The 23476-nt window shown below is 45.9% G+C and overlaps 1 protein-coding gene across 10 annotated transcripts in view; it reads left to right on the forward strand.

Annotated features, from left to right (window-relative positions):
• The window catches only part of CHST11 (carbohydrate sulfotransferase 11), a 284429-nt gene extending 261272 nt beyond the window's left edge, over positions 1 to 23157 (forward strand). For 6 of the 10 annotated variants that reach the window (XM_022599894.3, XM_022599895.3, XM_022599898.2 and 3 more), the window contains one exon: positions 17403 to 23156. In XM_022599894.3, the coding sequence (XP_022455602.1) occupies positions 17403 to 18257 (855 nt within the window). In that variant the 3' untranslated portion in view covers positions 18258 to 23156. Of the gene's footprint in view, positions 1 to 17402 lie in introns of all 10 variants that reach the window. The other 4 variants (XM_022599896.3, XM_022599897.3, XM_089921203.1 and 1 more) reach the window with 2 other exon arrangements.
• Positions 23158 to 23476: the final 319 nt, after the last annotated feature.

Here is a 23476-nt window from a genome sequence, read left to right on the forward strand (position 1 = left end):
TTGCCACTTCCTGGGAGTGGGTGGATGGGTTAACATCTCTGGGCCTCAGTGTTGCCATCTGAAAATCAGAACGTGGTATCAGATGATCGCAAAGGTATTTTCCGACTCTGAAGCTCTGTGTTCCAAGGGCTCTAGGGCTGTAAAATCACTCTGCACCTCTACAAACAGAAGGACATGCCCACCTCTGATGCCATTAACTTGAGGGTCTTATTCATCTGTGGACCCCTGGTCCAAATCCATGATGTCGTGTATGGCTCCATTATGTGTATTTGTATATATGTCCCCAGAAGTGACTGAGAAGCAGCCCAGGTTCTTAAGTTTCTCATTAAACAGCTGTGAATTTAGACATGCTTGTCCCTGTAGCACTCAATGATGGCCTTCCTGTGGCACTTTCATTATCCTCCCAAATGGGCCATTCTTGAACGAGGGAAAAGGTAGTAAAGCAGCTGAGACAGACAAAAAGTCTTAGTATTTGAAAGGCATTAACACGTTGGCACAAAGCTAATCACTCTTTTCTGAGTCTTGCAAGTACTGGGCACTGAGTGCCTGGCACTTGGGACACAGAGATACCCAGGCCCTGTCCTAATAGCCTTGGAGGAGGGAAATAAGTTGAACTCACATTGTTCACGGCGCTATAACCATAACTGGGATGGAGCAGCTTGAGACAAAGGGGTCTGGGTGAAGGTGGTGAAAATGGCTCTTTTGGGGCCCCAGGTCTGTGGCTGCGGGGGAGGAGGGCTTTGAGCCCCTGTCTCAGAGCTGGCTCCACCTCCCCTCCTAGCGAAAGACCAGCCTTGCCCTCGCCAGGAAACACACACCATGCAGACATGAAAGCCTAAGAGAATGTACCCTTTGAACGATAGGGAAATGGGATATTGTTGAAACATGCTACTTGATTAAGAAATAAACTGACCTCTGGGGGTGTCTCCTAATCCATAGTTCACTGACTCTGAAATTCCATGCACACTGTACAGTCTGTTAATACTTATTAATAGCTAATCTCTCTATAGCCTCCAGTTTGCTTAACAAACAGCTGCCAATCCAAGTTGCCTCCAATTGCTTCTGTCTCTGACGTCAGTGAGATATTGAATCGCCGTGAGCCAGGCGTTTTGCATAGATAACAAATGTGTTGGATGTCACCTGCAGAACCTGTTCATGTAAAAGTGACGGCTGGGGCTTCCCTGGTGGCGCAGTGGTTGAGAGTCCGCCTGCCGATGCAGGGGACACGGGTTCGTGCCCCGGCCCGGGAAGATCCCACATGCCGTGGAGCGGCTAGGCCTGTGAGCCATGGCCACTGAGCCTGTGCTCCCTAATGGGAGAGGCCACAACAGTGAGAGGCCCGCGTACCGCAAAAAAAAAAAGTGACGGCTGATCAGCAGTTTTCAAAATGGGACACAGGATCACCAACCTTGGAATCGGCCTGGTAGAATCATCCTGGGGCAGCCGTCAAGGGCAGGTGCCTAGAACAACCAGACCCACTGAGTCAGAATTTCTCCAGGTGGCGTCTAGGAATCCATATTTCACCAAGCACCCACTGTGATTCTTACATAAAGAGTGAGATGTGCTCTTAGGCTACGGGAGAGGCAGGGTAATGTGCTCACTATACTGTCGGCCACTTTGGAAGCTACCCTCTAATATTTTTAGTGATAAAGAGAAGTGCTAAGTGCTTTCCTTGTAAGCTCTCACTGAATCCTCTAAACAGCCTTGAGGAGGAGACACGATTGTTGTCCCCATTTTACAGATGGGGTAACTAAGACCTGAGGAGGCCAAGTGATGTGGGTAAATATGAGCGGTAGAACATTCTGATGAGTCTAGGAAGAGAATCAGCAAGAACCAGTGAAGTCAGTCGGTCCCAAGGAGGGAGAGACCAGAAGGAGAAGCTGGGGGGTCATAACCTTCTGCCTCAGAAGAGCATCGCCCTCTGGGAGGCCCACGTGGGTGGGGTGCCATCGGCCACCTCGGCTGGGAGAGGGGTGAGCCGTTGGAGGCTGCACAGTGGAACTCCCCCGCCCCCACGCCTCCTGCCAGCAGTGACTTCCAAGGGTCCCAAAGCATCAGTCAGCAGTGCACATTCCACCTGCCCTCCGACTTCTGCTTTCCCAGGAAACCCAGCCTCCCGAGCACGTGGGAGGCACATCCCTTCCCTGCCATTGTCCCTGTTCCGGGCCACCATTCATCGGACACCGGTCCAGCTTGGCAGCAGCATCCCCATCCCTGCACACACACACACACACCCCGCACCCTGCCCAGGCCTCCGGAAGCCTGAACAGCTGATCTGAGATGGAAATGAGCCCCTGCAGCCACACCTGGTCAGGCTGAAAGGGAGCCCTTGGCACCAGCACCCTCGAATGATTCTCCTCCTGCTTCCTGGCCTCACCATTCGGGTGGAAAGTGCCAGTTCCCACCCCCCCACCCCCCACGTCAAAGGCTACCGCAGGCACCCTGAGCCCATTTCCACCCGGCACCAAGCACCCCAGCTGCTTGTCTCTTGGCCTCCGGCCTCTGGGCTGATACTGAGCTCTTGCATTGCAGCTGCAGGATCTTTGCCAGAAACCCTCCATGGGGAGATGGGCTGGGGCTGCAGATTGAGGCACCAGGAAGCCCATGCGGCCTCATCAGCCCTTTTGTGGCCTTTAAAAATCCCCGTCACCCCCAAGTCATTCATTCCTGTATGCATGCACGCATCCATTCGTTCATTCAACAAAGCTTTGAGTGTCTAGTATGTGCCAGGCACCGAGGATATGAGGATGAACACACAGTAAAAAGTACCTGCCCTCTTGGAGTCTACATTCTAGAAGGGAGAGACATGCAAAATAAGTAGATTGTAATGAGGGTGTTAGAGGAGGTATTACCAAGAAGAGTGGGTGGGCAGAGCTGAGGTCCCAGGGGTGTCTCTTAGTAACCACTGCTGATCGTGAGCTATCCTAATTGCATTCTGAACTTCTGCAGTCTGGCTTGTTCCACCTCTTTCCCCCCCCCCCTCAACTGCTTACGGTTCGGTTAACTGAGCAGGGCAGCTGGGTGGGGAGGCAGTGGTGGGCACAGCTCAGAACAGCCCTTTCCAAGAGGGCACCTCGTTACTAGTCCCACTGTCCAGTGCCTGGGTGAGGGCACCAACTGGTGGCCCCCGTGCAAATCCAGCCCAAACAAGTTAAATTTTTAAACACCACTAAAAAAATTATTTTTTGATTGTAGCTAACATTTGAGAATGCAGATGACACATAAAATCGGGTTTTCTGGCTTCTCTTGAGAATTTGAAACATCCCAAAAGACAAGGTCCCCATTCCCTCACGACAACACGAGCAAGATTTAAGTGGCATCTCCCACCTTCAGTGGCTCAGGGACTCCCTGCTGGCTCCAGAGGGCATTGGAGTTTGTGACCCTAACCCAGGTCACCAAATTTAAACCCTGATACAAAAGAAGTACCTTAACCCTCTGCTTGCTTGTTTCTGCCCTCAAAGTACCCAAGGTTAAAACGCAGCTCAGAGCCTTAGCTCACCTGTGGCCGTGTCAGCTGAGCCTGGCTGGGGGGCTGCATCCAGAGGCCAGCTCTGGGCCCTCCATCACCCAGGGTCTCCTGCACCACTGCCTCACCTTCCAGGGCTCAAAATGCTTCCCATCCATTGCACCTTTTCCTTCTTTTTGCTTTGGAAAGGTAGGAAAAGCTCCTGTAGAGATTCAGTCCTTATTATTAAACAGGTGATTCCCTAGTGACAAGTTGAAATCCTAAGAAACCAATTTCCTGAGGCAAGAATATACAATGAGAAAAAGACAGCCTCTTCAGCAAGTGGTGCTGGGAAAGTTGGATGGCTGCATGTAAATCAATGAAGTTAGAACACACCGTGCACAAAAATAAACTCAAACTGACTTAAAGACTTAAACATAAGACATGATACCATAAAACTCCTAGAAGAGAACATAGGCAAAACATTCTGACATAAATCATACCAATGTTTTCTTAGTCTCCCAAGGCAAAAGAAGTAAAAGCAAAAATAAACAATTGGGACCTAATCAAACTTACAAGCTTTTGCACAGCAAAGGAAACCATAAACAAAGAGACAACCTACAGAAAGGGAGAAAATATTTGCCAACGATGTGACCAAGGCCTTCATTTCCAAAATATACAAACAGCTCATACAACTCAACAACAAAAGAACAAACAACCCAATCCAAAAATGGGCAGAAGACCTAAAGAGACATTTCTCCAAGGAAGAAATACAGATGGCCAATAGGCACACGAAAAGATGCTCAGCATTGCTAATTATTAGAGAAATGCAACTCAAAACTACAATGAGGTACCACCTCACACCAGTCAGAATGGTCATCATTAAAAAGTCTACAAATAAATGCTGGAGAGGGTGTGGAGAAAAGGGAATCCTCATACACTGTTGGTGGAAATGTAAGTTGGTGCAGCCACTGTGGAAAACAGTATGGAGGTTCTTCAGAAAACTAAAAATAGAACTAGCATATGATGTAGCAATCCCACTCCTGGGCATATATCCAGAGAAAACTATAATTCAAAAAGATAGGGCTTCCCTGGTGGCGCAGTGGTTGAGAGTCCGCCTGCCAACGCAGGGGACACAGTTTCGTGCCCCAGGCCGGGAGGATCCCACATGCCGCCGAGTGGCTGGGCCCGCGAGCCATGGCCACTGAACCTGCGTGTCCGGAGGCTGTGTTCCACAATGGGAGAGGCCACAACAGTGAGAGGCCCGTGTACCGCAAAAAAAAAAAAAAGATACATGCACCCCTATGTTCATAGTGGCACTATTCACAATAGTCAAGACATGGAAACAACCTAAATGTCCACTGACAGATGAATGAATAAATAAGGTGTGGTACATATATGCAGCACAATGGAATACTATTCAGCCGTAAAAAAAAGAATGAAATAATGCCATTTGCAGCAACATGGATGCAACTAGAGATTATCATACTAAGTGAAATAAGTCAGAAAGACATACCATATGATATCACTTATATGTGGACTCTAAAATGTGACACAAATGAAAATATCTATGAAACAGAATTATAGACATAGAGAACAGACTGGTGGTTGCCAAGGAGGAGGGGGTTGGGGGAGGCACGGAATGGAAGGTTAGGGTTGGCAGATGTAAGTTTTTATATATGGGATGGATAAACAAGAAGGTCCTGCTATATTGCACAGGGTATTATATTCAATATCCTATGATAAACCATAATAGAAAAGAATATTTTAAGGAAGAATGTATATATATGTATAACTGAATCACTTTGCCGCACAACAGTAATTAACACAACACTGTAAATCAACTATACTTAATTCAAAAAAAGAAAAAAATAAGCCAATTTCCCTGGCAAAGCTAATGTCAGTTAATGTGGAGTCAATTCTTTCCTAAACCCTTTAAGTTTTGCAACAGGTTCAGACTAGATTCTTTCTTTAAAGGCTCAATGTTTTTCTCCTTTCTTTTCTAAACATAAAAGGTTTTAAGCATTATAGAATTCCTAGTGGTTCTCTAAGGACTCAGCCAAAGACGTTAGAAGTGTGGCCTTCTAGACCTTTGATCTCTGGCCCTACAGGATGGAAAGCCCCTAATTTCAAATCTGAAGACCAGGATGGTGAAATTTGCCCAAGATCACACAAGGGTCATTGCTCAAGTCCCCTCCATGATTTAGTTTATATAGCTGCTGGCATTGGAGCCTCTAAGACATGGTTCCCACCTGGGCAGCTTTCGAATCCCCAGGGAGCTGGCCACACCCAAAGCAATCACATCAGATCTCTGGGGTGGGCCCCAGCCTTCAGTATTTAAAGCTCCCCTGTGAGCTGCCAGGATGGAGACGCATGGCTCCAGCAGATGCCCTGGAGACGGTAACTCCCAGAGGGAGCTGCAGATCCTGGGGGGGCTGCACAGTGCAGGGGCTCAGAGCACAGGCTGTCTGGATTCAAAACCCAACCCCAGTTCCTAGCTCCCTGATCTTGAGCAACTTATTCTCCCTGCGCCTCAGTTTCCTCATTCATAAGTTGGGAACACTAATGATACCTATCCCCTAGACCGTGAGGATTAAAAGTGGCTGGTACATAGTACGTGCTCAAGAAATGGTAGCTAGTATAAACGTAGGCCTCTTTTTTGCTGTGGATGTGGTTTCTTCAGGGATTCCTCATGACTAGCCTTTCTTGTGAGAGTTTAGGAATTACTGGACCAGAAGGAAATATAATAGAATCATAGCAAACCAGATCCCCGGGTTTTCCTCTCCCTCCCCCAATTCTGAAATCAGCGAGATGATGGCAGTGTCCCCAAGATGCTCGAAGGGGTCTTGTATTAGGATTTGCAAGTGGAGAACCTGAGGCTGGACCCAAGCAGGAAATTGTTAAGGACAGATTCTGCCAACCCCACTCTCCTGATGCCTTTACATTTACCTTTTTCTCTGGGTTTCCATTCCTCTGTATCTCCTCCACCCGGGACAGTAAAATGGACCAGCTGCTCCTCCTTCAGTTTGGGTCCTTGTGTCTGAAAGAAACTGTAAACACCGCAAAAGATGTTTTAATTTAAGGGAAACGTGCTTTCCTTCCTTTTAAGATGAAACATAGTGAAGTCTTAAAGACTTTTTCAAACAGTCCCTAAATTTGGTACTTCAGCTAATTACAGTTGCCTTTTTTAAATGTCCAAATTAAAAATAGACATCTAAGTGAGAACACAGGACACAGCCCAGAGCCTGTAGCCATGTTCACGGTTTCCTAGAATCAGCCTTCCTCTGACCTAATTTATACTTTTGGGACATCAAAGGGAGGTGAGGGGAGTCGAGGTTGCAGCTGGAGGTAGACCTAGGAGTTGCCTGGCAGCAGATGACGAACTCGGCTCTGTGTTCTGTAACTAAGAATAGCTTGAACTGGTGAAAGACGTTAGATTACAGTCCTTTCCTCATCGTGTAAAGATGTGGTTCTCAAAGTGTGGTCCTCGGACCAGCAGCGTCAGCATCACCTGGTGTAATGGGCTGAATTGTGCCCCACCCCCAGTATTCATATACTGGAGTCCCAACCCCCCAGTACCTCAGAACATAACCGTATTTGGAGATAGGGCCTTTAAAGAGGTGACTGAATTAAATTGAGGCCATTAGGGTGGGCCTAATCCAGTAAGACTGGTGTCCTTATAAGAGGAGGAAGAGGACTTCCCTTCGTGGTGCAGTGGTTAAGAATCCTCCTGCCAGTGCAGGGGACACGGGGTCAAGCCCTGGTCCAGGGAACATCCCACGTGCCACGGAGCAACTAAGGCCGTGCGCCACCACTACTGAGCCCGCGTGCTGCAACTACTGAAGCCCGCGCGTCTAGAGCCTGTGCTCCACAACGAGAAGCCACGGCAATGAGAAGCCCGCGCACCGCAACGAAGAGTAGCCCCCGCTCGCCGCAACTAGAGAAAGCCCGCACACAGCAACGAAGACCCAACACAGTCAAAAATTAAATAAATGTATTTTTTTAAAAAAAAGGAAGAGACACCAGGGGTAAAGATGCACAGAGGGTTGACCGTGTGAAAAGGCAGCAAGAAGGCAGACATACGCAAGCCAAGGAGAGAGACCGCAGAGGAAACCAACCCTGCGCACACCTCCAGGACTCTGAGAAAACCCGTTTCTGCTTCTTAAGCCACCCAGCCTGTGGTATTTTGTTATGGCCCCTAACAAACCGACAACCTGGGAACTTGCTAGAAATGCAGATTCTCAGGCCCAGTCCCAGACCTACTGAATTGGCAACTTGGGGTGGATCCAGCAAACTGCATTTTAACAAGTCCTCCAGGTGATTGCCGTGCAAGCTCAAAGTTGAGAACCATTCACATGAGGTATTATTGGTAATACCTGGCAGAGCCAGCCCAGGAAAAGATGACACGTGGTCGGAAGTACGGGCCGGTCTGCTGAATATAAACTTTCTTTTAGTAGGTTCTGGAGAAGTCCCACTGGGATCTTTAAGTGGGACGGTGTGTGAAAGTGCTCTGTGAATGCTGAAGGGCCCTGTGGACACAGGTGGTAGTGACGCGTGCTACTCGTCTCCCACGAAGAAAGAGACCCTCTGAATGTTCCAGCATGGGCACACTGAATCCAAGAATCTCCCTCCTCGACTCAAATTTCTGAGTCCCTAACACTGCGTATGTTTTCTGCCCCAAGCAATTGGAATGCTACTTCTTTCTGAGAACAAAAGCAAGGAGACTTAATCCCGTTTCCCCTTTTGTCCCTGCTACAAGGAAGCCCACCACCAAAGAAGATCCTCAATCACAGCCCTTTTAGTATATTTGTTGTTTCGTCTTTCAGTTTTATGCTACACATATGTCCTTTGTTATGGTCTCTTCAGATACCTTTGACAAAGGAAAGAAGAGGGGAGAGAAAGGGAGTGAAAAAGGAAAGAGATTGATCTCAAGCTCAGATAATTATCAGAACCACAAGCCCTCTTTGTAAAACTGATACAGCCTGGTTGGAGAAGACAGATGTTTTCTTTCCGTGACGAGGGAGCAAGCTGTTCACCAAGGAAATGCTCTTCACTCCCTCCTCTTCCTGGATAGATGTCAAACTGATACTCGGGGAACCTGTTAGTTGCTGAAGAGTTGGGACCATTACAAAAGCTCCTGTGAACCCTGACTGGGGACAAGTGTGGAAGTGACATGACCAGTTCTGCATTTTCTTTAAGGTTAGAAATCACTGCTTACCTGATTACAATTTCTAACATGCGGTTGGTCCTTATAACAAAAATGGAGATATCTGCAACAGCCCAGGCCACTATCCGAAATCTCTCCTGCCCCATCCTGGCCATGATGGTGAAGAATCCTTCTCTTCCCTCTGACCGGTCCAGGGCTCCCCTTAATCCAGGTTTCTTAAACCAAGATACAAGGGGTCCACAGATATAGCTCCCAGGGATCTGAATTGTATTAATTTTATATTTTTATTTTGTATTCTTATTTGTATTTTGAAAAAACGTTAAAGCATTTCTGGATTGTCAGGGCCACACCTAGTCCTGCCATGTGAAATTATGGCACACGTGTTCAGATGGTCTTGGTAGTAACGTGTATCTCAATTTTTATTGTCTTGGGCTCATTAGAAATGGGCAGAGACAAAAAATATATAGATGATGCATTTGGACCAAGCAAAGGTCAAGTGATATTAGAGGGTGCTGGATTTTACAGTAACTTAGAAATGAGAAAGCAGTGGGAAAGTTGAGCGGCACATACAGGAGGAATGCCACGCTGCAAAGAGCCTATCCCGGCATAGACGGCAAGTACCCTGTACGTTTCTAGTAGGGCTTTGGTTCCAGTAAACGTCATCATCCCTCAGGTTAATGTTGTTCACTTGAATGTTTCCATTTGTTCTGGTCTTCTCTACCTAGTTTTATATTTGTGCATATTTTAGTACCATTATACTTTAAATAAGTTAAATCAACACTAGCCTGAAATTGTTTTAAAATAAAAACAAAATATTTTGTTAAAAGAAAATCAACACTAGAGGCCTGGGTGAATTCCCTCCTCTGAGAAGGAATTGGGAATATGTCTCAGGACTGAGAATATGCCTATTCTCTTGATCTGTGCCCCAAAGCCCTCCTGAGGGAAATTGTGCTGCCTCCTTGCAGCAGGTGCACCGTTTGCCACCTAAACTGCCGTGGAGAAGGAGGAAATGGAAGAGAAAGAAACCACAGTAGCACATTCCAAAGCCCCTTTGAGTTATTTTCTGTCTCTGCAATTGGATGTAAAACGACGCTGTGGTATCGTTTCCATTTTTCATGGCTCTGCGGTCCTGAGTGCAATATTATCTGACGTGCTACCTCCCTGGGGATTCAAACGGCCAGAAAATTGTCTCCAACTGAAAAAAGCTGGGGGAAAAGAAGGAGGACCCCTTGTTTCTCTGCTCATTTAGCCATTTATTGCCTTCAGTACTGTCCAGTAGTGATTCAAATGGACAAAATTGACGGGCCCTTTTTCCTTCCTAGTCCTGTTTCCTTTAGGACAGTTCTGGTTTGGGTTTGGTTTTTTAAGTGGCATGAATGCTCTTCTTAAGGTGATGAATACATCTGTTCAGAAATCGCAAAAGTCAGAGTTTTACCATTCAAACTAAATATTAATTGAACTCCATGACCTAGGGCTGGCCTGCAACAAAATTATAGAGCTGGTGAAATTTGTCTTTGAGATTTCTGGACTTCTTTCTTGGATTTTTTTTTTCTTCTTCTTTCATGAAGAATGCATAGGGACTTCCCTGGTGGCGCAGTGGTTAAGAATCCGCCTGCCAATGCAGGGGACACAGGTTCAAGCCCTGGTCCGGGAAGATCCCACATGCCGTGAAGCAACTAAGCCCATGTGCCACAACTACTGAGCCTGCGCTCTAGAGCCCGCAAGCCACAACTACTGAAACCCGCATGCCTAGAGCCCGTGCACCGCAACAGGAGAAGCCACTGTAATGAGAAACTCGCGCACCGCGCAATAAAGAGTAGCCCCCGCTCACCGCAACTAGAGAAAGCCCGCTCTCAGCAAGGAAGACCCAACGCAGCCAAAGATTGATTGATTAATTTAAAAAAGAATGCATATATGTTAACTGCCTTCAGTGTACCATACCTTGTACAAATTCTGAACTAGACTTGATCTTATTGTCTAAATGCCAACCCATACTTTTTATTTGATTTAATCAACACCCCTGCAGGGTAGGTGGCACTATTCCCATTTTGCAAATAATAGAACCGAGGCTTAAAAAGTTAAGGGTCTATATCATCTCACACCAGTCAGAATGGCCATCATCAAAAAATCTAGAAACAATAAATGCTGGAGAGGCTGTGGAGAAAAGGGAACCCTCTCGCACTGCTGGTGGGAATGTAAATTGATTCAGCCACTGTGGAGAACAGTATGGAGGTTCCTTAAGAAACTACAAATAGAACTACCATATGACCCAGCAATCCCACTACTGGGCATATACTCCGAGAAAACCATAATTCAAAAAGAGTCATGTACCAAAATGTTCATTGCAGCTCTATTTACAATAGCCAGGACATGGAAGCAACCTAAGTGTCCATCATCGGATGAATGGATAAAGAAGATGTGGCACATATATACAATGGAATATTACTCAGCCATAAAAAGAAACGAAATTGAGCTATTTGTAATGAGGTGGATAGACCTAGAGTCTGTCATGCAGAGTGAAGTAAGTCAGAAAGAGAAAGACAAATACCGTATGCTAACACATATATATGGAATTTAAGAAAAAAATGTCATGAAGAACCTAGGGGTAAAACAGGAATAAAGACACAGACCTACTAGAGAATGGACTTGAGGATATGGGGAGGGGGAAGGGTAAGCTGTGACAAAGCGAGAGAGAGGCATGGACATATATACACTACCAAACGTAAGGTAGATAGCTAGTGGGAAGCAGCCGCCTAGCACAGGGAGATCAGCTCGGTGCTCCGTGACCGCCTGGAGGGGTGGGATAGGGAGGGTGGGAGGGAGGGAGATGCAAGAGGGAAGAGATACGGGAACATATGTATATATATATAACTGATTCATTTTGTTGTAAAGCAGAAACTAACACACCATTGTAAAGCAATTATACTCCAATTAAGATGTTAAAAAATTTTTAAAAAAATAAATAAAATACACATGATACCAAAGTTAAACAGGAAAAGAGTAAATCACAACCTCATTAAACCTAGAACATGAGACACAAAGCAAAAATTTTTTTACAAAGCAGAAAGGCAAATAAATGAAATAGCAAATAGAAAAATAATAAAAAAATCACTGAAACTGAGCTGTTTTTTTTGAAAATATACACAAATTTAATAAGCCTTGAGCTAGACTAAGAAACAAAGAGAAGACTTAAAATCAGAAATGAAGGAAGAGACATTAGAACTGACAACACAGAAATAAAAGGGATTATAAGAGATTTTATGCCAACAAATTGGATAACCCAGAACAAATGGATGAGTTCCTAGAAATGTACAACAGGCCAAAATTAAATCATGAAGAAAGACAGCACCTAAACAGATCCATAACTAGTATGGAGATTGTATCAGTATCTAAAAACCTTCCCATAAATTAAGAAAACCCCAGGACCAGATGGTATCACTACTGAATTCTACAAAACATTCAAAGAAGAGTCCTTTGAATCAAGTCAGTTCTTCTCAAACTCTTCCAAAAACGTCATACTAGTCTAAGTGAGAGTTACATATAAAACAGTAGTTTCTAAAGTAGCTGATTACCAAGATCATTTGAGAATCTTTTAAAAGACAGAGATTATGAAATCTCTTCCCCAGAAGTTATGATTCAAGTCAAGGCCTTGATGTCAGTATTTTAAATATCTGACTCTGACGCAGAGTCCGGTTTTCATTGATGTGATCACCTCTTAAGAACTGTTGTCTCTTGCTAGGGGAATGGTGGTCAGGTGCTGACCATATGTGATACTTCAGGTCTTCTTCATCTTTCATCTTGTGATCTTCACAACCTTTCCCCATTTTCAAGCTCTATTGAGATATATCTGGATTTACCTAAGAAGAGTCTTTCTGAAAATCCTCCTCCAAAATCACTACTGGGTTTAGGGATGGCTCCTTGGGGTACTTCTTAGACCTTTTTGTTGTCTGTCATAGGAATTGACCCTGTTTCTCTAATCCATTGCTTTAGAAAAACTACAGCTCTTTCTTTTCATAACTATCTTTCTCTTGCAGTCTAAAGCCAAATAATATAGAATCTTCTCCTTCCCATACAGTAATTAAATAGGAATGAACACAGTTTTGAGTTTATTGTCTGTTTCCTTTTTAAGGGTTTTCACTAATAATAATAAGTAGAAAGCAAAGAATGAAACAGAGTTCACCAACATTTTAAGGTCAGCTGTCCAAGTCGTCTTTGAAGTGTAACCGCTAAAACAATCTTCATTCCTCCCCTTTAACTTCAGGGGAGTTAGAGACAGTCAGGCAAGCCTTCTAGCTAATATTTTGTACTTTAGATCAATGTGTCACTACTATTTAACCTCTTAGATCCCCTTTTTTATACTCATCTTTGATTTTACCGTAATTCACATAGGTGGGGGCAAGCAAATATGGCTCTGTGGGCCCTTGGCTTGAACCAGGGAAAAAGACAATTTATCTTAGCAAAAAACTAGAAGAATGATACAGGTGAACTTATTTGCAAAACAGAATAGAGACACAGACGTAGAGAAGGGAAGTATGGATACCAGGGTGGAAGGCGAGCTGGGATGAAGTGGGAGAGTGGGATTGACATATATACACTACTATGTATAAAATAGATAACTAATGAGAACCTACTGTATAGCACAGGGAACTCTGCTCAGTGCTCTCTGGTGACTTAAATGGGAAGGAAATCCAAAAAAGAGGGGATATATGTATACGTATAGCTGATTCTCTTTTCTGTACAGCAGAAACTAACACAACATTGTAAAGCAAATATACTCCAATACAAATTAATTTAAAAAAAAAAAAGTTAAGGGTCTTGCCCACGCCTAGGTCTTCTGATTGCAGATCTTACCCACTTTCTACTTAGTGCTCTAATACCCTTTCCTTACTCTTCTATGTAAAAATATTATCTTATATAATGTTACCCTCTCTTATACATTTATATTTTATAACAATTTGCTCAAAGGTATGGGCTGAAGGCTTCATTCCTGTATTAGTTCCCTAGGACTGCCATAACAAAGTATCATAAACTCAGTGGCTTAAAATAACAGGAGTTTATTCTCTTACAGCTCCAGAGGCTGGAAGTCTAAAATCAAGGTGTCAGCAGGGTCACGCGCTCTCTGACGGCTCCACGCGTACACCGTTCCTTGTCCTCCCCTGCTTCTGGTTGTTGCTGGCAATCCTTGGCATCTCTTAGCTAGTAGATGCATCACTCCACCCTCTGCCTCTGCCATCACGTGGCCTTCTCTATGTGTGTCTCTGTATTCTCTCCTTATAACGACACTAGTCATTGGACTAGGACCCACCTTAACTCAGTATGACTTGTTTAATGAATCGCATCTGCAAATAAAAACCCCGTATTTCCAAATAAGGTCACATTCTGAGGTCCCCCATGAATTTTGGGGTATCACTATTACAGCCTCTATTAAAGAACGTTCTGACATCTATGAACAATTGGGAAATTTCTTTAGCTACAGAGGGGCCTTCCCCCTTTCCTATCAAGTTTCCCTGAAGAGATAATTAACTGATTCATTCATTCATTCAACAAATACTTAGTGACCGTCTACTATATGACTGGCACTATTGCAAGCACTGGAGCTACAGCCCTGGAAAGAGAAAGTTCACACTTCATGGTACTTGCATTCAACAGGGAGAAACTTTTGTCAGTGTGGTATGAAGGTGTGGCCGCAAAGGGCAGGAACTACAAGGCTTCATAATAGGCTCCAGAACTGGCTTGTCCTCACTTCTAACACATTCTGCTAGCCTGAGCAGGTCACAGCCAGCCGGAGTCAAGGGGCTAGAGAAATAGACTCGACTTCTTGAAGGGAAGAGTGACAGTGTAGGATTGTAAAGGGGAATGACCGTCGAGAGGGCAGTGACAACTCCTTCGAGATTTCCCCCAGTTGCTTGTGAGACTAAAGTAGCAAGAGAATCTCCTGTTTGCTCATGGAATTTTCACAACATTTGCACTCTGTCTTGGTTTGCTTCCTTCCCTTGAGTGTGGAAAGTTCCAGTGGTGAGAGCATCTACTTCAGAGAATTGCTGGGAAGATTAAAGATAATGTATTTAAATAACCTGAAGGTGTGAAGGTGCCTGACACAGAGTAGCTCCCCCAGCTGTCTGCTGTTGTCTCATACCAGCTCATGATCACCAACACCATCATCGTCGTGGGAACCATGAGAGAAGACAGACACAGAGCCCTAAAGCAGGATGTAATGACTTGTCTCCAGTGGCCCCCAGGATATCCCTCAGGTCCCCCATAAACTCATCAGTGTTCCTAACTTAAGCCCATCCCAATTGCCCTGTGCATATTCTAGAATGAATTGTACAGATTGTGGTTCAGAGTTGGAAACACAAGGCCAGCTTCTTGGGTCCCACCCAGGCCCTTGGCTCTACTGACTTGCCTGTGCAGGTGGCTTTAGGAGCGGGGGGATTTCACTGATCCCTCCACATTAGCTACTCTAGACCACCCGCAGTCCAGCCTGGAGAGGGCAGTGGCTCTGTGGCTTTGGGTCCCTGTGAATCAAGTGGTCGCCCGACTTGAGAAAACCAGGCATGAAATAGGTGGGGCAATTGTGCTGTAAAGGACGCTCAGTGGGGAGGGTGTTTAGAGGAGGGAATGATTCTTCCACTTATGTGGCAGGGGAGTGTGTTGGGCCTTCATGGATTATCCAGTTTATACCCGCAGAAAGGGAGAGGGAAGAATCCCAGATAGGAGTGGCTGGGCCCAACAGGAAAAGAGTGAATCATTTGTTTCTTTGGAGCTTCCTTCAGTTCTAAAAGGGGGAGGAGGGTTTCCCTGGTGGCGCAGTGGTTGAGAGTCCGCCCGCCGATGCAGGGGACACAGGTTCGTGCCCCGGTCCGGGAGGATCCCACATGCTGCAGGGCGGCTGGGCCCGTGAGCCATGGCCGCTGAGCCTGCGCGTCCAGAGCCTGTGCTCCGCAACGGGAGAGGCCACAACAGTGAGAGGCCTGTGTACCGCAAAAATAAAAAAAAATAATAATAATAAATAATAATAAAATGGGGAGGAACGGGAATGAGGTGGGAAAAGTAGGTTGGTGCTGGACTCTGAAGGACCTCAGAAGACGAGTATGAGGACGGGGACCCCATTCATTCCGGGGTCAGGGATGCAACCATGTCATCTGCAGCCCCAGAGTAGCTATTCCATAGCCCTGGTGCCCCAGTCTCTCTATAACTTTAATCATAATATTAGTATCTTTGATATTTAAAAGAAGACCCATACATCTGAAACGAACACAACATTATAAATCAACTATGCTCCGATATAAAAGAAAAACTTAAATTAAAAAAAAAGAAGAGCACATTACACATTCAGGAGGGTGGATGGAGGCATGGCATTAAGCCAAACAACAGTAGGGTGCCACCACTCCATTGAAAGTCTCTGAGTCTCTGGGGTTGGAGACCAGGATGGCAGTGCACCAGGCCAGTGTGGTCTCATGTTGCCTCTTCTAGGTAGACTGTGAGAACTAGTTCAGATTGGGAGTGAACGGCCTTTAGGGGAGAAACCTTTGCTCCTAGAATTCAGAGGAGCACACAGCTTTCCCCTTTGGCCCCTACTGAGGCCGCCAGCTCTCTGGCCTGGCGCCTCCTAGGCTGTGAGCCCTTTAGGAAAGGGTTATATCTCCCAGGGGTGCTGGGCAGAGTGCCTTGTACTTTATGAGGTCTGGACACATGTTTGAATGGATGGATCAGTGGATGAATATGGCAGAGAGGAAAAGCTCAAAGATAATAAACGTAAATACCTATATATTATGGTTCCAAGTGATATATAACCCAGACTTAAACTGCCTTTTGCACCAAAGCAAATGTATTGACTGATGCAACAAAAGCCCAGAAGCTGGGGGTCTGGTTTCAACATATGGAGCCAGGTATTCAGATGATGTCGCTGGGAATACATCCCCTTGTCTTTCTGCTCATCCCTCCTCTGTTCCCTTCATTCCCGGTCTAGTTCTCCCTGCATAGTGGTCCCTCCTCCCTGACCCCAAGCTCCAGGGTGCATTCTCTCAGCTCAGCGAGAGGAAAGGGAGCTGAGAATGAAGGAAAGCAGGTTCTCAGGTGAAAATCAAGGCACTGGTACTGAGGAAGCAAAAAGCAACAGGTGTCCACAGCGATAGGCTTGTAGAAAAACTGGATCCCCTTGCTTCGAAATAGATCAACAAATGCCAGAACTCCATGCTTTTCTTCCTGCTTTAATCAAGAAGACTGGAGGCCTGGACATCAGGTTAGAGTGGAAAGTGGGCAGCTTTGGTTGCCAGGCAGACCTGAGTTTGAATACTGACTCTCTCGCTGTGTGATCTCTCTTTAACATCTCTGAACCTCAGTTCCCTTTTCTTTCCAGCTGGACTGTCAGCTCCCTAAGGGCAGTTACCTCGTTGCACTTTTTCATTACTGCACCGCCGGTGCCTAGCAGCATGCTACCTGGCACAGCCGCAGGTATTTGATATTGTTAAATAAATCAGTAACGGTTCAAGTTTGTTGTACAGTGAAAAGAAAAACTGTATACATGAAGCTCTGATAAAATGCCTGGCGCGTAGGGGGTGATGGGTAAGTTACAGAGTTGGTCATTATCATTACTCTCCAAAGGAAGCATGGTGGAACACAACCAAAATAGTCCCGACAGCTGATGGAGAATTGGAAAGGGAGACAGGCCATTTAGGTTGTCAGTGGCTGCCTTGGTGGCCCGCATTGGCCATCGTGTCGTGGATGTGACCCAGTGTAAACATCCCACACAAGTACTGAGTTCTTATTCTTCTTGTGTCCCCTCTGCAGCTGGAGCTCTCCAACACGGCCGTCCTGCACCAGATGCGGCGGGACCAGGTCATAGACACGTGCCGCGCCAACAGCATCGTGAGCCGCAAGCGGCGGGTGCTGACCCCCAACGACCTGAAGCACCTGGTGGTGGATGAGGACCACGAGCTCATCTACTGCTACGTGCCCAAGGTGGCGTGCACCAACTGGAAACGGCTCATGATGGTCCTGACCGGGCGGGGCAAGTACAGCGACCCCATGGAGATCCCGGCCAACGAGGCACACGTCTCGGCCAACCTGAAGACCCTGAACCAGTACAGCATCCCCGAGATCAACCACCGCTTGAAAAGCTACATGAAGTTCCTGTTCGTGCGGGAGCCCTTCGAGAGGCTGGTGTCCGCCTACCGGAACAAGTTCACGCAGAAGTACAACACCTCCTTCCACAAGCGCTACGGCACCAAGATCATCAGGCGGCAGCGCAAGAACGCCACGCAGGAGGCCCTGCGCAAGGGCGACGACGTCAAGTTCGAGGAGTTCGTGGCCTATCTCATAGACCCGCACACGCAGCGCGAGGAGCCCTTCAACGAACACTGGCAGACCGTCTACTCCCTCTGCCACCCGTGCCACATCCACTATGACCTCGTGGGCAAGTATGAGACGCTGGAGGAGGATTCCAATTACGTCCTGCAGCTGGCGGGCGTGGGCAGCTACCTGAAGTTCCCCACCTACGCCAAGTCCACGAGAACTACTGATGAAATGACCACAGAGTTCTTCCAGAACATCAGCTCAGAGCACCAGACGCAGCTGTACGAAGTCTACAAACTCGATTTTTTAATGTTCAATTACTCAGTGCCAAGCTACCTGAAATTGGAGTGAAGGGTGGAGGTGGGGAGAGGGGCGAGAATCGTGCTTTTTAATTTAAGATTTTTATTTGTCAAAAGAATTCTATGGATATTGGGTTATTTTGTAAATTAATATTTCTTTGGGGATGATGCTGCGAGCAGCATAGTGAGAATTATTTAAAATCCTTAGTAGGGAAGGACGGCTGTCTTTGCAGGGCACTAGGATGGGTGTCCTTGTTTTTTAGACATGAATCCCCCAACACTTTCAGAGGTTTCTTTGTGTTCGGGTGAATTCCATGAATTGTGCATCCCATAAATTCTAATTAATGTTATTTATAGTTATTTAAACATGGTCTCTGTATAAATTTCTTTTTGTGGCAGCAAGATTCTAACGTCTTTGCAGAAGAAATCTATGTTTCGTTCTGTGCTTGCAGCAGCTCGTGCAGGGGCATGAATGTTCTCCTTATTAACCGCTCAGAGAGTCACTGTGATAACAACCATTGTGCTGTCTGTTGATACCACCGTTCCTGAAATTCTGCTAGAAATAAATAGAAAGAGGCACCTTTGCAAGGGACTGATTCCAAACTGATTTCAGTCGACCCAAACGTTCCTCACACGAAAGAAAAGTGATTTTTTTTTTTTAACCCAAGGAGAGAGCTGATTGTAGCTTTTTTTTTTTTTCCCACCAGACTTAGCAATCCGGTAGAATAGGCTTTTCTACAGAATTTTTTAACTGGCAGTGCCAGTTGTGATGAAGGTGAAGTGGCTGTTGCTTTACATTCAACAAGTATTTATTAAGCAACTACTATGAGCTAGGCCTAATTCTAGACCCTGCGGATAGAGCATTAAACAAAACCAATAGTCTTGGCCCTCAAGAAGCTTTACGTGGACGCAGAGTATCCAGCTTGACAGTTAGCAAACCCCTGATATTCATGGACTTAACATGAGGTTTGGACTATTCACAAACCACCCCAGAAGGTTCAGGATCCCTACAAATTTGCATTTTTCTATGGCCCAAATTTGAAAACCACGTGCTTGGAACAGGCCACTTAACTTGGTGAGTAATCCAAGCTCATTGCCCAACATAAGAGGTGACAAAAATGTTTCCTGTCATGTGCCCACTCCAATTTATTGGTAGTATCTATCTGCCTTTAAGCCCCAGAACAGATTTGCCAGGCACGGCATGGAAGAGTGCTGTGATTGATTAGTGACGTCTGCCTTGGGTGAAGGAAAGGGAATATTCGCCGACCGTCTCCTCCTGTCATTTCCAGCCCAGCTTTAAGGTCTCCACCTAGAAGTGTTTTTTCTACTCTTCGCCATGTAAAAGATTAAAATTTTGTGGCAGGACTCAGACATTGGAGGATTTGCAATGGCCTGGCATTTCTACTCCTTGTGAAGGTCAGAGGCGGACTATTTGTACACTTAATGCATATCCGCTCCTCCAAAGGCCAAGAAACCATCGGCACCTTTGCAACCACCAGCAGTGAGCAGCAAGGATAGCCTTCTGTGATGGTAACCCATGCCCTTTTCCTCTGGAAGGCTGGAAACATTCCATTCCCTGTTCCTTGCTAATTAATGGTCTGCACATGCTACTCATTTCCAATGCCTCTGCTGAAGTTTGAGCCACATCCCTCTTACAGCTAGTGAATGAGTTGGTGGCAGATACTGTATATAATAATAATAGTTCTAATAATAGGGGGAGGGGTGGGATGGGGTGTGGGTAAGTTTTGCTTTTTGTTTTTGATGCAGTGTATAGAACAGAGGGGAGAAGAATATTCTAAACGAACAAAAAATAATTTATTCACAGAAGCTATTAAAATTGTATTGTAAAGCTCACAGCCAGCTCAGTGAGCAGCAGCTGCCATGTCTCACGGAGGAAATTATTTTATTGAATGTGAGTTAAGTGTGCACTGGAGAGGGTGGCCGAAGCTATTTATAAGATGTTGTGTACCTTCTTCTAAGCTCTCTCTCCTTTGCGAAGGGCACGTCAACTGTACCCTTGACAAATAGAGATTTATGCAATGTGTTTTACCAAGTAGAGTGACAGACTTCAGCTGTCCTTGGAATTATTCCTGGACCCTGTTTCCAGGCAGGGGACACTGTCCTCAGAAACAAAGCTTCTGCTAGTGAAAGAGGTTTCTGGCATTTCCTGTTCTCCCCAGACACAAGTTGGTGTGATGCAAAATAAGGGTTCCGTAGTTAAATATCCTTGGGAAACAAAGCAAAGTCCATTTCCTTTCTGCAGGACTTTTCAGAGCCTTGAATGTGTGCTGTGCATTGTGAACTCCCAAGAGCATCACTGATGGAGTCGGTGGCATTTCCTGACCTTCTTTGAGCGGGATACTCTATTTTGCAGATCATCTCAGAGAGCTAGCGTTCCACTGAATATTCTTTGGCTAGGTTGCTTTAGCACATCTGAGGTCTTCAAGGATAAAAAACTGCTTCCCTGACACCCCGCTTCCAAAAACAAAACAAAACAACAATAAAACAGCACCACAGTCTCCACCTGCTTTATAGCAATGAAGGTACTTTATCAAATGAATTCAACTTTTGCTTAAGTGCAATGGTTCTAATCCTGGATATTACATGGGCCACGATTCCCTCCCTCCCAAAGGGAGTGCCGGAAGAGTCTTGGGTGGTGCTGACAGAAGGAGGGATGGGGGAGGGGCACAAAGCCTCAGTTGGTCCCCCTAGTGCTCAAGCCTAAGGTTGCTCAGTGCAAGCCAAGAGAGCTCAACCCTTGCTGAATGCTCCTTCGATTCTATAGTTTGGAATTGTTCGGTGTTCTTTTAGTACTTTAAGTGGAAATTCACGTGGATTTCCCGCGTTTTGCATTTCCACATCTCCGTCTTTGATCAGCTGTGATGCCTTCATTCGTCTTCTCGCTCTAGTGGGAAAGGGTGTCCTTCAGGGGACGATACTGCGGTATGGTTCGGCAATGAGGGGCTCTTTCTCCTCGTTTTTTGTGTTCATATTTTATTTTCTAATGGCATAAAAACTTTTTAAAAAAATATCAATTCAACTGTTTTTGCAGAATGTAGAAAGTACTCTGTGTCCTTGGTTAAAAAGAATCCATGGGTGAAAATGTGCCTGGGAAACAAAAGTTCTTGGTTCTTTCGTTCCTTTTCCTTTTTTTTAAAGAAGACTGTTTGAAAACGCTTTCTATTGCATGCTTAGCTGGAGAAAAGTACAGGCAGGTGTCCCATCTTCGAGCCACTTTTCAGAGGTGCTGCTGTGTTTTCAAAACCAGGTACAAAGTTGTATTTACAAGGACATTCCTGCTTAACCTGTCCCTTTGGTTGGAAAACTGTAGAATATTAGCCACAGGGTTTGAATTCCTGCAGCTGCTTCAGACCCTTCCCCTTCCCTGCCTCCCCAGCTGGTCTGGGAAGAAGGGCAGTCTGCTGACCTGTTGGTGTCTCAGAGGGGACCTTCCTTCCCACCTGTCCACCAGGTGAGTTTCACGGTCCTGCCTGTTCAGCTGTATGGCACAGGACAGCAGCGGGCAGTGGAAACTTCGGTCGGACCAGTGTCCTGGTGGCAAAGGCGTGGAAGCACCAGGGTCTGATCCCTACTGGTAGAAAATTCCCAGAACAAAAGCGAGTCCCTAACATCCTTAGCTGGTGGGGTCTGGACCACTGCTGAGGTAGTGATTGCAGAAGTCCCTGTTCTAACCTGGCCAGAAGCCGAGGGACTCTGACCCTGATGGGTGGGGCTCAGAGCCCATTTCTCACAGCCTGACCATCCCCTACAGAGACACGCAATCTGAGCTGCCCCATTCTGTGCGATCCTGGGGACCAGAATCTCTTGCCCACTCATGTCAGCAGGACTGACCTAATTACTCCCCCAAAGTTCCCACAACCAGTATTTCCTCCAGCCTTTTCCATCACAACCAACTGGACCCTATGAACAGGCAGCAGGATCTACAACCAGCTTGACCTTCGGCCGTTAACGGGCGAATTTCAGTCTGTTACCCTTTGTCAGGTACAGAAGGGGCTGCCCGTACTATTTTCTTAGGAGCGTGCTCAGTATGGCATATGGACATATAATTTAACATCTTTGTGGAGTGTGATTTTCTTTTTTTACATATTTGTGTGCAGTAGAGGGCCTGTTGTAGAAAACTCTCCCTGTATCTTACTGTACTGTTCAAGAAAGCTGAATTCCACATTGCCAACAAAAGCGTGAAAATGTTCATGAACCTTCTTCCAGGAAAAGCCATTCAAGCCTGATTATTTTTCTAAGTAACTTCAATTAAATTGAAGAAAGAAAAGAAGCTTCTCTCTGTGTATGGTTTGTTCACGGCTCACTGACAGAGGACTGCAGAGGTGGGGTGGGCTGGGCTGTGTCCCTTAGCATGTGCGGGGCCCTGCTCACGTGTATCAGAGGATGGAGTGGGAGAGACGCACATGCAGACAGCATTGCAGTCTTGGCCGTGGCAAAGACCTCCATAGAGCCGAGCCCTTTCTGTTTAGTGGATGAATAGAAGCTTTCTTCATTCCTGTTTTGTCTGTAAATTCTTTGTAAAGCGATGCATTAGAAGGCCCACCCTGATCATGTAGGCTACCACCCCCGTGAAAAATAAGGAAACAGGCCCTGAAAGGCTAAAGGGCGTTGGTAGCAGAGCCAGTATTCAAACTTAGGTTGATGTGCCTTCAGAGTTGTGGCACTCGACAGCACGCCTCTCTTAAGTGCCTGTCTTTGGTTCCGAAGTTGTAGACCTGCCCTTCAAAGCCCCGATTTTCCAATTCCGAATCCATTCCTTTTCTGATGTCGTATACAGCTTCTTTCGGTTCCACTGATGGACATTTTTAGCTTTATTGATACGAACTATTTATTTGTCAAAGAAGAAATCATCTCAAAGTTGTACCTCTATTTTATTGTACCCTAATTTAAAAAAATATGTAAACATTTTGACATGAGAATACTGAATTCGAAGATATGTCTCCTTTTTCCTTTTTTTTTTTTTTTTTTTTTGCGGTACGCGGGCCTCTCACTGCTGTGGCCTCTCCCATTGCGGAGCACAGGCTCCGGACGCGCAGGCCCAGGGGCCATGGCTCACGGGCCCAGTCGCTCCACGGCATGTGGGATCTTCCCAGACCGGGGCACAAACCTGTGTCCCCTGCATCGATCGGCAGGTGGACTCTCAACCACTGCGCCACCAGGGAAGCCCTATGTCTCATTTTTCATCCATGCCGGATATGGTATCTGATATGTCCACTCACCAGCTGGTTCTCACCACCAGTGGCCTGGCTC

The sequence above is a fragment of the Delphinapterus leucas genome, chromosome 11 (assembly GCF_059928025.1).
Source record: "Delphinapterus leucas isolate spDelLeu-1000000601 "Yukka" chromosome 11, BTC_Dleu_Yukka2, whole genome shotgun sequence".
Classification (NCBI taxonomy): Eukaryota; Metazoa; Chordata; class Mammalia; order Artiodactyla; family Monodontidae; genus Delphinapterus; species Delphinapterus leucas.